Source organism: Malurus melanocephalus, unplaced genomic scaffold (assembly GCF_030028575.1).
Source record: "Malurus melanocephalus ecotype Western Australia unplaced genomic scaffold, MMel_1.1 scaffold_21, whole genome shotgun sequence".
Classification (NCBI taxonomy): Eukaryota; Metazoa; Chordata; class Aves; order Passeriformes; family Maluridae; genus Malurus; species Malurus melanocephalus.
The window spans coordinates 3,373,923-3,388,259 of NW_026623253.1; the positions used below are offsets into that span (position 1 = coordinate 3,373,923).

Sequence of the window (14,337 nt, forward strand, 5' to 3'; positions counted from 1 at the left end):
TTAAAACAGATGATAGGAAAACAGTATTTGTTCACTACTTGTTAAAAATGAAGGGACTGATCTCTCTTTCAATTATCTGCCTTTGTGTCATGTAACAGAAATTGCAGATTTGGTGTTGGCTGTTGGTTTTGCTTGTATCTGCCTGTTGGATATGTATTTGAAAACTAATTTTGATCAGATTGTGTTAGCTTTTAAAGTATGCTTTAACATATGGCCTAATTGTTTTAGTGGGTGGAAAATGCTTTAATTGTAAACATACGGCATTATTTGCAGGTGTTTAAAATACTACAGTGTTTAAATGCAGTATTTAAATACTRTAGTTTGAAAACATGTCTCTAGAAGTTACATTTGCTCAGAATCTCCACCTTTGATGAATGGGCTGTTGGGAGTTCTTACCTCATTTACTGTGTGGTCTTTTGCAAGGAATAATCTTTTATGGCTAACAAYGATTCATTATAATTTCTTACTGTTTGCTTTAAAAAAATCTGTGAAATAAAGTCAGTCAAATTACAATGCTCATAGTGATTAAACTGCTTATTACCATCAATGGTAATTAGGCTCCTCCTCCCCCCTCCTTCCCACAACTGCTGACTCAGCATGCATTTCAAGTGTGGGAAGTGAGTGCCATGTTAAAGGGTGTTTCTGGGTTTGGTTTTTGGGTGGTTGGGGTTTTTTATGAGGGTTGGATGGCAGGGCTTTGGGGTTTCCTTTGGTTGCTGTTTGATTGGTGGTTTTAAGAACTTTTGCATTGTGCTGTTGAATAAGTTGTGACTTATATTTTCTATATAAAGCCTGCTGTGTAAATTGGACATGGATGACAACTTACTTAAGGCAAGAAATTTTTTTACTAATGAAGGATAAAAGTAAAGTCCAAGTTCCTACCTGTTACACAAAAGAGAGATCCTGTGGAGGATAYAACTGTGTGTATAATCATACCCAGGCCGTATATCTGTGAAGCAGGGAATATTCTRTTAATTAATGTATCATACTCTTGTAGCAGTAATTATCATAGCACCTTTCTGTTTAAAATATRAGTATTTTCACCTCAGAGCTCAGGGACTGTACTCTTTGAAACAGTCCCATTTTGCCCTTGGTTTGCAGTCACAGTTTCTAGCAGTAATATGTGAAGTAATTGAATTGGTTCTACAGAATTACTGATKTCTTCTTGTAGCCTTATGATCCTTCCAGGGCAGGATTTGCTTCTTTCGACAGYGTTCACATTGTCAAATTCASTAAGATCATTTGTATGCCAGAAGTYGCCATTTTCTGTGTTAGCTCTAAAGGGAGCTTAAGAAGATGAGGAAATGTTAGGAAAAGAGTTAGGTGAGCTGTTCTGCATGAAGTCATTAAATCCGAAAGAGAAATGTTGAAAGAGAAGCAATCTGGACCAGCAGCGATGAAGTGTAGGGAAATTATAGGATAAAGTAGATGATAAACTGTATTGAATTGCAGTAAAAATATGGGTCATTTTCTTTCCATTTTGGTCCTTTGAAGACTGAAGTGGAGAATGTAGATAGAGCATTTGACATGAGTAAATACTACATTTTAAAATAAAGAGGATTATCTGAAGGAGTAATTTCTCATTTCTGTGTATAGACATTCAGACCGATAACAAACCAGCATCCTTCGTGGCATTCACCTCCTTCAGGATGGCACTTGGGAGCAAGTCCTTTTCAGATGTAGTCCTCAAAGCCAGGCTTAAATTAGCATAGGGAGTTTGTGTTTTCTTAGAATRTGCAGTTTTTACCTTGTCTTCCACAGATGAATAGCATTGCCTTTTTCACCCCCTTCCTTGCTTGGGAGATATTCCTGATATTCTGGACATCTGCAACCATTTTTATTTGTTTTCCTCTGTTTCTTGTAGTCTGTTAATCTCTTCTGTTCACAAAAGAGTTGTTTCTGCTGTCACCTTACACAGAAGTGAGGAGTTTGCATTTTTCAGTTTTTTAAGGGTTGGCTGCACTGCCTCCTGCATTGTCTTTGAGGAAAACACTGAGATATTAAATTTATATCTGACTAGTTGACTTATGAATCAAAAATATCAATCAAATACTAATTGACTTATCAATCAAAAATTGACTTATGAATCGTCTTGCTTGGAAGGCAAGATGAGTGGCAAATAAAATTAGATACAATTAATAATGGGAAGTACTTAATAGAAAACAGGTAATTGCACACCCTTTGGCTTTTCTTCCCTTGTTAGTAATTGTCTGTCCTTTGTGTTTGATGTATCCTTTCCTTTGGCTCTAACACCCTTTCTCAAGATTTCCAAACCTTAATGTAGTAACTGTTAAATTGTGTTTTTACTTGGGTGTTGAGTGGCAGTACAGGTGATAGAGTATGTAGCTTTTCTACACTGAAACACAAACCAGGGTCCAACCATTTGAAATACAAACCAGTTTTCTAGCCAATCCTTATTTTACATTGTATTTTAATAGTAAGTTTGCTGCCATGGAATGAGGCTAATTTTTTTTTCATTCTGGCGCTGTTGAGCATCTGATTTTAGTGACCCGTATGCAAATTTATTTGGGTTATTCAGTGTTGGTCAGTAGGTTGTACTGAACACTGTGTGTATTGACTGATCACTTATTGTAAAGTCTGGAAAGAAACCCTGCGAGTTCATTTCATGGAAAGACTTTGTTAGTTTTTGTGTTATTTATTGTCAGTAGTGTTGAAAAGGTGATTTGGTACAGAATAAAAAGCCTGTTTAGTTTACAGACCTCTAGTATATATTTGGGTATATCATCTTACTTCAGGATTTTTTTTTTGAACCAACTTTGGTCTGTGTAAGGTGTATTGAAATTGCTCAACTGAGGCAATCATTGCAATGAAATTGGAATTTAGGAGGAGAATGATTGATGTCTTGTGTAGACTTGTGATGCTGCAGTTTAGATAATCTTGTCTCCCGTTTGCATCTTCAGTGTTTTCTCTGCTTTGCTTTCCTACATATTTTGGTTTGTACMTAAATATACGCATCCACCCCCTCAGTTTGTTTATTTTTTGTGCTAACTCTTCTTTCTCTCATCATGACTTTAAATTTTTCGGTTGCTTCCTTGCTTTTTCAGTGTTAGGTTCTTGTTTCTATTCCTGTATTCTTACATTAGCATTTTGATTTCTTTAGGGCAATGATAATAATATTTTCCTGCCTGGGAGGAAATGTAGATGAAAATAAACATTCTTGGGTTGTGTGTTTGCCCTAGCAGGGGTGTACTGTGCTATGTTTGACAACATTTTTAGAGTACAGCCATTGTCRGGACAGGTTATTTCAATGATAGATGGTTCTGGGGGCTAGCTGAAAGTGTGGTTCTYGGTGATTGACAGCCAGAGTTATAAAATCATAAGAGTGGCCATGCAAGRTCATACCAAAGCTCACTGGAGCCCAATAACTTGGCCCTGAGAGTGGCCAGCACATATTGTTGAAGGAAGTTGAGGCAGGGCAAGCAGACTGTACTTGATGGATGATCTAGAGAGCAYATCACACTTTAATGAGCAGATGGAGGTGGAACCTGCATCTTTGGTTTCTGATMATTTTTCATTTTTCTTTGATGAGTATGTATATTCTTCCACTTCTGGTGTTTAGAATGTTCCATGACTATGATTACTAGTTTCATCAAAAAGCCATGTCTCATCTGATAGTTTAATTTAAGGTCTTCCATTTCCTGTACTGTAAAGATCCATGGAAAATAATTTCTTACTTTTTCCATGYCATTCATGTTCTCATAAGCTTCTATCATACTTCTTCCCCAGAGCAGTACAAATTATTTGCTTCTTGCAATAAAAAATGCTAGATACCTGTGAGCACCCCGGTAATTCCTTTTCATAATTTCTCTTTCCAAAAGACCAGTAATGGAGAATATGGGAGCGGGATATGAACCCAAACTGTTTAGTGTGGAAGACATGGGATTGCCATGCACTATACCCTGCTCTTCTGTGCATTTCCTAATGAATACTAATAATATCTGACTGTTGCTTAAACTGAGCTAGCCCTGCYGCAGTCATGTTTGTTTAACACCAAGATCTCTCCTCAAGTTCTTCCACTTGAGAATATCAAGGTGGTGTTGTCCCTGTGATCCATCTGAGACTGAACTCTAATTTTGCAACTAAATTTGCAATTAAAACAGTAACTAGAATGGGTGTATTTATTTTAAGCAAAAATGATTTTGGGGTTTTTTTTGGGGGGGGTGGGGGCTCAAAGTGTGAAACATTTGAGTTTTATAAAAGCATAAGAAATCAATTTAGAACGAAGTGGTTTTTTTACCAATTCTGTAGTCCACTCTGGTACATTACACTAAGGCAGCTGTTCTGCCAACAGAATCTAGCCAGCAGAAAATGGTGATGGGCTGCAGTTTGACACTTGAAGGTATTTTAGAGCCTACTTGAAATAAAAATGGTCTTGCATGCAGTCTTTGGTGCTTGTGCATGAGCTGCTGCTTGGAAGATACTTTTTGAGCTTCCTGGTTTTTGAGTGCTTTCACAGTTTTGTTTCACTGACACATTTTTAAGCACAGTCTTGTGAAAAGGAGAATTGATAAGGAAATGTATTGTAAAGCTCTCCCAGTACAATTCTATTCCTCATTGTAGGATTCTTCTTTCCCAGCATACTCACACTTTTCAAAAGGGATCTGGGATGGATTCTGCAGTGCTTTTCCCTGAGGTGTGGTCGCTGGAAAGTGTGCAATGTAATGGATGGTCAGAATTTGGATGTGGTGAAGATACAATAATGAGAGCACTGTGATGCCCTCCAGTTCAAATTCAGAGAACTCTGTGGAGTAGATTTGGTACATTAAAGCACCTGAATGTGTAAATTGTGACTACTGTGGGAAGCTTAATTTACCTGATGAACTCTTGAGGAGCAGAGGAGTAATTGAGATGCCATAGGTGAAGTTGGTGATTCCCTTATCAATTTGTTTTAAAAACACAATTTTTTTTTTTATGCTAGCTGCTTAGAATTTCCATCATTTCAGTTGAATTTGTTAACTCCTCTTTCTGTATTGTTGGATGAGTATTGATGTTTTAATGTAGTGAAAATTGAATTAATGTAAGTCTAAACATTTCTTTTTTTWATTCATGCAGGTGAATACAATTTGCTGGAACGATACAGGAGAATATATTTTATCTGGTTCAGATGACACCAACCTGGTAATTAGTAATCCCTACAGCAGAAAGGTAGGTTTCTTTCTGGATGCTTGTTAATTTTCCAATAGGATGCAAATTAYTATTTTTCAACATATTGCAATAATAAAATGAGTTTTTTTTTCAATATACTAGTTCAATATTTTATAACAAAATATTTTTCCATTTATTAGTTTTCAGTTATTAATTATTATGTGACAAAGATAGTATAATGCACTTCCTAGTGTTTATAAATGGGAATAAAACTTCACAGTGGTTTAAAACCTTGGAGTTCTAATCCTTTRCGACATTGGTATTATCTCATTTTACGGTACATGGCCAGGCACAAAGGGAACRTGGTCTCACCACAGATTAGTGTCAGAACTAGCAATAGGATTCAGTAGTTCTTGTGAAATCTTGTAGTCAGATAAACTGTTTTCCTCTCACTTCAGTTTTAAGATATTGTATTAGCTTTTGCTCTGTGTAATGTACTGAGTTGCCTTTCTGTGTAATGTTTTTGGAGTGCCAATCTTTATTAAAATAGGTCACTCCAATTTAAAATTACATTGCCTCGTGTGTGCCTGCATGTCTATTGAGAATAATTTGTACTGRAAAAAGGGTTACAATGCAGCTGAAAGACACCCAGTAATGCCAGCTGGCATCCGTCAGGTAGTAGCAGTGTCCCACGCTTTTCTCTTGAAGGAGCTGCTGATATGGTGTCCTCTCAGAGGTTGACAACTAAATCCTGAGGATATGCTCAGAAATTAAATAYGTTTGGAGGAACAAAATGTGTGGGGTTGTTATGGTGGAAGAGGGTTTGAGTAGAAGGCAATATTTTGCTTTCCTGAAGAGTTATGGTGGGAAAATGGTAGTGGTTTGGAGTGTTCCCTGTGCCCTTTTCCTCACCTCCCCAAATAAGCCATAGCTTCCCAACTTCATCTCTTCCTTTCAATTCTTGGTGTCATCCTGACAAAGTTCAGATCAGTATCATTAGACCAGGGTTTCTCTTGGACTGGGAGTTCTGCTGACAAAGAGATAACCAAGACAGCTATGAAGTGGATGGTGGATGTATTGCAAAGTGAGTGTTGTTGGAGAGACTTGCAGGGTAAGAAATTTTCATGCATATAAAGGATGTTTAATATTATTTATTGAGCRTAGTTACTTTTAATATCCCATTGTGGGATAGTTGCTTCTTAATGTCATTTTTCCACTAAAATATTGTAATATTTTAATAGTTACTGCAGTTGAAGCTTTATGCTTTCATGGGATGATTTTTCCCCCTTGTTGTATACTTCTCCTGTGCTTGCACCTAATGAGGAATATGGGAGGTGTTTTGTTTCCTTTTTGCTTTGACAGTTAGCTGAGTTATTTATTTTACGTAAAATCAGAGAAGAAGATGATTTTATTTTTTCTCCCTCGATACATGCAAATGCAATTATAAAACACTCGGTACTTGCTGGGTACTAGCAAGAAGGCTTAATAAACAGTGTTGTTCCTGAAATGTGCTAGAGATGTGATTTTTAATGAGTGCTACCATTGTGTTAGCTTATTTTCTCTGGCTTGAGTAACAGAATCAATACAGGAAATAGCAGCAAATTGGTATCAGAGCTGTGCTGTAATTCTGTCATCTTGGCAAATATCCTTGTCACCATATTTTGTATTGTGAGCTAGGTAGAGTAGCAAAAACAGACTTCAGCCATCCATATTGTGCACATTTTAGAATATTCAGATACACTGTTAAATGTTTTTGGTGAGAATTATTTAAAAGGTGTAAAATAGCACTTGTGAAATGTTAGGCATGAACTGTTACTGACAGAGAAACTTCATTTGCAAACGCTTTCTTTGATTAAGTTAATTGAGTGGAAATTTGAAAGTAATTTTCATACTGTACACAACTTGGTAAGTATTTTTTCCCTAATGGAAGTGGTGAAAATGCARTTTGGTTTAAGTGGTGCAGATGGGGGAAATAAGAATTTAATGTTCACTAGTGCACAGGAAAGCGTGTGGAGGTTTTTTCAGTTTTCGTGGACTAATAAGAAGTATGTTAGGAAGTATAAAGGGTCACCACAAAGTGTTTTAAATTAGCTGTGATGATGAAATAAATCATAAGCTTCTCTGTTTTATTGTCAGTGAAGGAGATGAATAAGTCAAGTCTTGGTTTATTGCCCTATAATCAAGTTCTTAAACGTTTATTTATTTTTGGTTTGTTTCAAAACATCCTTCTTTATAAATTTCACTCCTCCTTTTCAGAGTAATTTATTTGAAGAGTAACATCAATTTTTAAAGTCTATAAAGCTGGCCTGGATTACAGTGCCTTATTCTTCTTGAAGTAAAACATTAGGAATCTTCTGAGTCTTTCCTCACTGACACGCTGGGGGGCTGCACCATCACCCTGGAATAATGTTTCACTTTGAGAAACCTGATGTGATGTGTAACCAGCATAGCAAAAACAAAAGGTGGCAGCTGCATTCCAGCCCTTTTATTTTGCAGACTGCTTTGTGCAAATGCCTGAGCAAATGTCTCTTGTAGAACTACTTCATTCTTAGAAGAAATTTGGTGTAAAGGCAGCTTTTCTGTTCGGTTGTATTGAACTGTAGATCACTGGCAGTCTGTGCCTAACTGATATTTCATAGTACCACAGTCTCTTATTTTTCCATTCTTTATTTGCTTGGAAAACAGAAACCTGATGCAGTCTCCCTTTTCCTTTGTTCTTTAGGTTCTCACAACAATTCGCTCAGGACACAGGGCCAATATTTTCAGCGCAAAGTTCTTACCATGYACCAATGACAAGCAGATTGTTTCTTGTTCCGGAGACGGAGTCATTTTCTACACGAATGTTGAACAAGATGCAGAGACCAACAGGCAATGCCAGTACACCTGCCACTATGGGACTACCTACGAGGTACCTYACAAAATAAATCATAATTTCCAGATGGGTAAAATACGTGTTTTGTTGTGTTGTTGTCCAGACTGCTGAGAACTTTGTTTCGGTGAGAGTTACAGTATTTTTCTTCTGTCTTTTTTGAGTAGATTTTTATTTTTCCCACTTAAAGTAGGCTTGAACAGAGAAATGTGCTAAATTACACGGAGAACTTTGCAAGAAGTGGCRCTGTTAAGACTGCTTTTATTTGCAAATATGAATTCACCTTCACTAAATGAATGTTCTGCAGAGCAAAGCAGATTTGAATTGTGCTGTGAGTTTCATCCTGAAATAGGTTGCGGGGTGGGGACYGTGACTGTTTTGCATTTTTATTTTTATTCTTGTTCTTTTCCCCCGCCTCACCTTCTTCTCCTGAACTTTTCAGCAATTTCTCACAATTTAAATCCTTCCAAGAACTGCTTATTTCAGCATGTATGAGCAATTTAGTCTGAAAAATGTGTTCATAGTTGTAGATAATTTTTCTGTTGTGTATTCTGGTTAATTCTTCAGGTGTAAATTTAGCCACAGTGTTTTTAATCCTCCCTTGGAAGTTCTATTCTTAWAAATTAGGCAAGTGAGGAAACAAAGTGTTACTTAATTTAGGAAGATAATAAGATWTATTGATATACCTGCTTTTTAAAAAATGACAGCAAAATCTGCTGATTGCAAAACTCGTTGTGCTTAAAATAGAAAAAATACTGCAATTTTCTTGTTAAGTTATAAATGTTCCTGTTTATTTATTTATTTTTTGGAGCTTTTTTAACACATAGTGAAAAAATCCCAGATCCATTGCTTTTAAAACTCTTTAGTTCAGATTTCATAGCAAGCTTTTAGATTGCTTTCTTTGCATGTTAAGTGAATAAAATCTTTAAAAATTTCTCATAAAAATATTGGAGTGTATAAAAAAAGTGGCTGAAGTACTGCCAGACTTAGTTTTTGTTCATGTAGTGAAAGTTTTCTTATGGTTTTAATGACACCAAATATGTTTCTCTGATGTATTGCACAACTGAAATGGTCTTACTTGGGATGATTTTTAGTCACCAAATGATGTTAATATGAGGGTATTACTGTTAATTTGAATGACAGAAGTGTGATACAGTTTTGGTTTTTTATGCTTTTTTTAAACAGTTTATGGAAGGAATATCAAAACCTCTATATGGCATTGACTATTACAACAACTTTGTCTCATCTTGAAGTTATTTTTCTTATTCTGTTTTGCACTGAGGTTTAGCATACTTCAATTTGRTCTCTCTTCAAAAAGATATGTTTATAGTACATTTTGGGGGATACTTTTTCCAAAGTGTATAAATTCTGTTACTGTGTCTTAAACCTGTTATTTGAACATGAAATGCACATGTTTGGCATAACAGACCTTTCTTTGAAATTATAATAGAGTAAATAGCAGGGGGTTGAAGCAAATGGCTGAGACACATGTTCAGTTTCTGATAGAACCCAGCCCCATCACTGAGAGGTTCCTGGAGTGGGGAGATAATTTCTAAATATTGTGACGTTACTGCCCAGCTGTGTGTAACTACATCATCATGTTAAATATARAACTTTGACTCACTGGGTTCTCTAAATAACAAACGCTAAAAGCTGCCCCTGAGGTACCAATTCTGAATTTGAATGTGGTTTGAATATATACAGCTCTTGGAGTTTGTGACAGTTCAAGACTTTGCAAAAACATGAAACAGAGGAATGTGGAAATTGGTTTAGATTGTTGAAACTGTGAGATAATTGTACAGCTGTTTTTAGTTCTGAGTGAGAATAGAGGGAGAAGTTCTGAGAGACGTTTCTGAAGAATTTATTGTTTGTACAAGGCCATGACAAGTTTGTTTTTACTTGGCCAAATGCTTTTCTTTATTGCCTTTCATGTTAGTTGCATTTCAGAAAGAATGTACTTTTATGGACMCCTTACTTTCCTATTTTAAATGCAGTAAAATWATCATATAGCTATGTACTTTTAAAGTTAAGTAGAAAACAGGTTTTTAGTCAGTAAAAATAAAKATTTTATATATATATATATATATAATGTGTACTTGTTGAACTTYAATGTAGTAATATTGACTCAATTATTGGAGCTTACACTTCTCCATTTCTCTGGTTTAGTGCTTATAAAGTACTTAGGATGTTTGTAAGCACCACACATGAAACTTGCCATGTGCAAGTTCCATTACATATATATGGTGAAATGGCATCAGTGTGAACAAAAAATAGAGCCACTAGAAATAAGAGCAACATTATTGGAGCAAAATGGTTTCATTGAAACCTCTGCTAAATGCTGGAAGRTATTAGTTGATTGAAGAACAATTGCTGATTGAAAAACAATTTATAACTATGCAAATAAAGTTAATTTGAGTGAAATGTGTAGTGAAAAAGGGTCTTTTTAATATGTTACCCCGATATATTGAGGAACAGTGGTCATAGCTCAGAAGTTTGTTGTTCTGTTGGCATTCAAACCTTGGCTTTGTTCTGCAAGTYAAACTTATTTGGCACAGCAACTTGTACTCAGTTATTGTACTGAGCATTGCAAGAAAGGCTGAACCCTTCCGCTGTTACCTTTATAAGCCCACTTCAGATAGAGAGATTTGCAGGTGGGTTACTTTAACTAAGAGTTTTGGGAAGTACGGGGGATAAATCATCACATTAAAAATGTTAAAGAATCACTTGTGCTCTTTGTTCAATTAATGTATTAGACTATTAACTGKTTTTGTTACTTTTTAAATTTTTATTGATAGGAGCTGTAGTGTAGGAAAAGAAAAATCTGCCACAACATTCTCTGTTTTCTGTTTTAAGAGACAGAGTATAAAAAACCTGGCATTTCCTGTGCATTTATTGACCTGTGGAATACAGGTCATATTTAACAGGTCACTTCCCTTTTTATTTTGTCATAAGGAGGCCTTGAGTGAAGCCATTCATGTGAGACTCTCTCAGAGTCATCCCTAGTTGGAGAAAGGTTGAGCTTAGCACTGTATTGAACCATTTTCCTATCTGTATTGATGTGCTTAAAARAAGTGTATTTTAAAAAAAAATTGCAGTGAGGAGGTGGGTTGGTAAGAGCCTTTAATGCAGACTTGCTGCAGGGAACTACTTAGAATGTAAAGGAMTAGCCCAATGGGAATAAAAGTCATTTAGTATTTTCAAGGCTTTTAGACTTCTGAGGACTTTGTGATTGTCTTCTRTTACTCAGTAGAGAATAAACTGAGCTTTTGTTRAGTTAAATCCAACTGATAAGTTATCTAAAAAGTGATTGCAGTAAATGTATRTTGTGCATTAAAAGATAATGGAAGTAACTGTAAGCTTTGACCTATAGATATTTAATCTTAAGTGACATTTAAAAGTTTCCTTTGATTTGGTAGTTCAAACCTATTTTTGAAAATGAAGAAACATCATCAATTTTTCAATTTTCCTYGCTACTTCACTGGAAAGCTTGACTTGAGGTGGAATTGCCTTAGTGCTGCTCAAAATACTGATGTTTTTATTTTTAAATTAGTGCTCTTTCTGTGGGTATGKTAATCTCATTTGTTCTTTCTGTCTTTTGAGCAGATTATGACAGTACCAAATGATCCGTACACTTTCCTCTCTTGTGGTGAGGACGGCACCGTCAGATGGTTTGATACTCGCATCAAAACAAGCTGCACCAAGGAAGATTGTAAAGATGTAAGAATGCAATCTTTTAATAAAGATGACTTTAATAATAATCTTTTAATAAACATGTCCTGAATGTAGAACTGTGCATCACACAAACATAGGATATGAGTTCTGGTAAAGCTTTTAGAAATAATAGATTTCAGGGTCATTGCTGGAGATGACAGTATGTTTCCCAAGGAACAATAAAAGTTAAGGAGTCTTTTTTTATTTTTTTTTTAAATTTTAATATCTCCTTTGGCATTTTTTATTTTATAAACTTTGGTGCGAGGCTTCAGATATGGTAGAAAAGACTGTATTTGTTGAAATTGAGTCTTTTGGTCTGGTTTATACTAATTGTAGAGTGCAGAACTGGAGGCTAAAAATGAGCCTTGAGAATCATCTGCAGCTTTGTGTTCTTGAGCATCCTTTGTTGCTCTCTAAGCAAAAATTTAGTAATGAATTATATTAGGTCACTGGTATCACTCCCCAGAAGGTAAGGTACTGGTGGTTTCCGTTTTATTTGGATTTTAGAAACAATGTTGATAATGAATTGGAGAAAAACTACTGAAGTATGTMTTGCTAGTCTTGATTAATTTTGTTCAGTTTCATGTATATTTACCAGTTCTAGGGGTTTCATTCATTTTTTCTCCCTCTATGCAGTTATCTGCCTGTAGATGTAATCTATTCTGATCTTTCAATGTATTTGTACTGTTTCTGCATATTTAGTGTTCTTCTGCCTCCACAGTTACTGTGTTTCCATAAGAAAATCCAAGGTGTAAGGTAGTTTATAAATACGAATTTTTAGCTGACCTATTCTTAAAYGTTTGTTCCTGTGTTTTTATTTTGGTTTGGTTTCTTTTTTAGCTGTTCTGCTAACAGTTTTCTTTCTCTTATAGTTTTCCTTCTGTGCAGTGGTGTTTCTGATAACACATTTTGTGATCTATCTTCACAGGGCCAGAACTATTTTCTCAAAATCTCCTTGGCTAAGGGAGRTGCCTGTCCCCTGAAGTAAACAAAACAAAACCAAAARGAATTATACTTCAAATRTTCAGRGCTGYAATTTCAATGCTGCATTTTTTGTGTTCCAGGATATTTTGATAAACTGTCGTCGTGCTGCCACTTCTGTTGCTATTTGTCCCCCCATCCCCTACTACTTGGCTGTAGGATGTTCTGACAGCTCCGTGAGGATCTATGACAGGAGAATGCTTGGCACGAGGGCAACAGGTAGGAACCACAGTGTGCAGTGAGCATTTGCACCCATTGGCAGTGCCARATTCAGGTTGTTTTCAAAATAGGTGGTGAGTGACACAGTGTAACACTGCAGCTTCCTTCTCTGGGAATTGTGGTTTGTAATAGYAGAGTAATTTCATTCTAATATTTGCTAATGCAGAAATGTGAGTAAACATATTCCCTTCATGCATCTTAGAATGCACTGCATCCTGAATGTAGAAAAAGGCATTTTGTTGTGTCTCTTACTTTGTCTTGAAACGTGTGATTCCAGAATTCCAAAAAGCTAGGGATTGCAGCCTGCAGTGATCCACCTGAATTTTAAATAAGTTCGTGTCTTGTACTCCACCATGCTGGAACCTGATGCTTCTTACAAGCATCCATACAAACTCCATAATATCCTGCACTGTGCTTGCCTTTGCAGTAGTTGTTGCTTTATCTAACACAATTTCACTGAAAAGCTGCCGATTCCTCAGGTGAAAGCTGGCATGCTTCAGTTGCATACCCAAGGATTTTATTAAAAAATGTCAGTTGCACAAAAACATGTTGTGTGAATCTAATATTGCYCTTCATTATAATGTATGATCAGTATTTTTTTTACATGTAAGATTTTTTTATATAGATATTTGTGATATATCAATAATCAACATCAAAATTTGTCATTTTGTGCAGYATTTTCCTGTTGTGATAGAGAAGAAAGAGAACAGTAAAGATAACTAAACACAAAAATACCACTCTCATCAGGCTAACATTCTATAGGAGCTCTCCCTTCCATCACAGTGGTCAGCAAAATTCTGGGAGAAKTGCCTGGAAACAGATTCTGGGGGTTGACTAAAATGTTCTCTGTGTGTGCTCTAATACGGTAGAGTTCAGAAATTAGGTGAAATTGGGTGTTTTGGCCTGAAGAGCAAAAGGAGAGAAAACACAACATTTTAAAGACTGGTTTTTTTTTTTGGTTTTTTTTTTTGATATTGATATAGTTATGTTTCAGTTTGTGCAGAATTTTTGGTTTTTTTGATTTTTAAGAGGTGAAGTATTCCATGTCCAGTGAGCAAATTTGCTTTTCATTTAATCGTTTCTGCCATGTAGGAAACAGTTTCATGTCAAATTGGGAGTTTTTTGGTACGGTCTGTTTTTCTCAGTGTTAGAGCTTCTTCGGGTGAAGAAGAAGTGTTAGATTCAGTTTCAAAGTGACAATGTTATTATGTCTCAAAGAAAAAATAGTGGTTTTTTTACAAATTGCATAGAAAAGATATGTATGCCCTAAATTTTTAGTTTCAAGTAATGAATTCCTCTCTCATTGAGTGTAGATATAGATTTGCATTACTATTTTGTAAGTGTTTCTGCTCTTAAAATTTCCAGTTGTACTACATTTGACACCATCCATACAACACCATGTGGTGGGTGTGTGATACGTTTATATGTTCATGGGTGTGTTTTCTTTTTTG

At 35.7% G+C, this 14,337-nt stretch overlaps 1 protein-coding gene across 4 annotated transcripts in view; it reads left to right on the forward strand.

Moving 5' to 3' along the window:
• Positions 1-14,337, forward strand: part of DCAF6 (DDB1 and CUL4 associated factor 6) — a 74,651-nt gene that overhangs the window by 16,876 nt on the left and 43,438 nt on the right. For all 4 annotated transcript variants that reach the window (XM_057389973.1, XM_057389974.1, XM_057389977.1 and 1 more), the window contains exons 3-6: positions 5,074-5,166; positions 7,829-8,014; positions 11,579-11,692; positions 12,751-12,886. In XM_057389973.1, the coding sequence (XP_057245956.1) occupies positions 5,074-5,166; positions 7,829-8,014; positions 11,579-11,692; positions 12,751-12,886 (529 nt within the window). The remainder of the gene's footprint in view (positions 1-5,073; positions 5,167-7,828; positions 8,015-11,578; positions 11,693-12,750; positions 12,887-14,337) is intronic.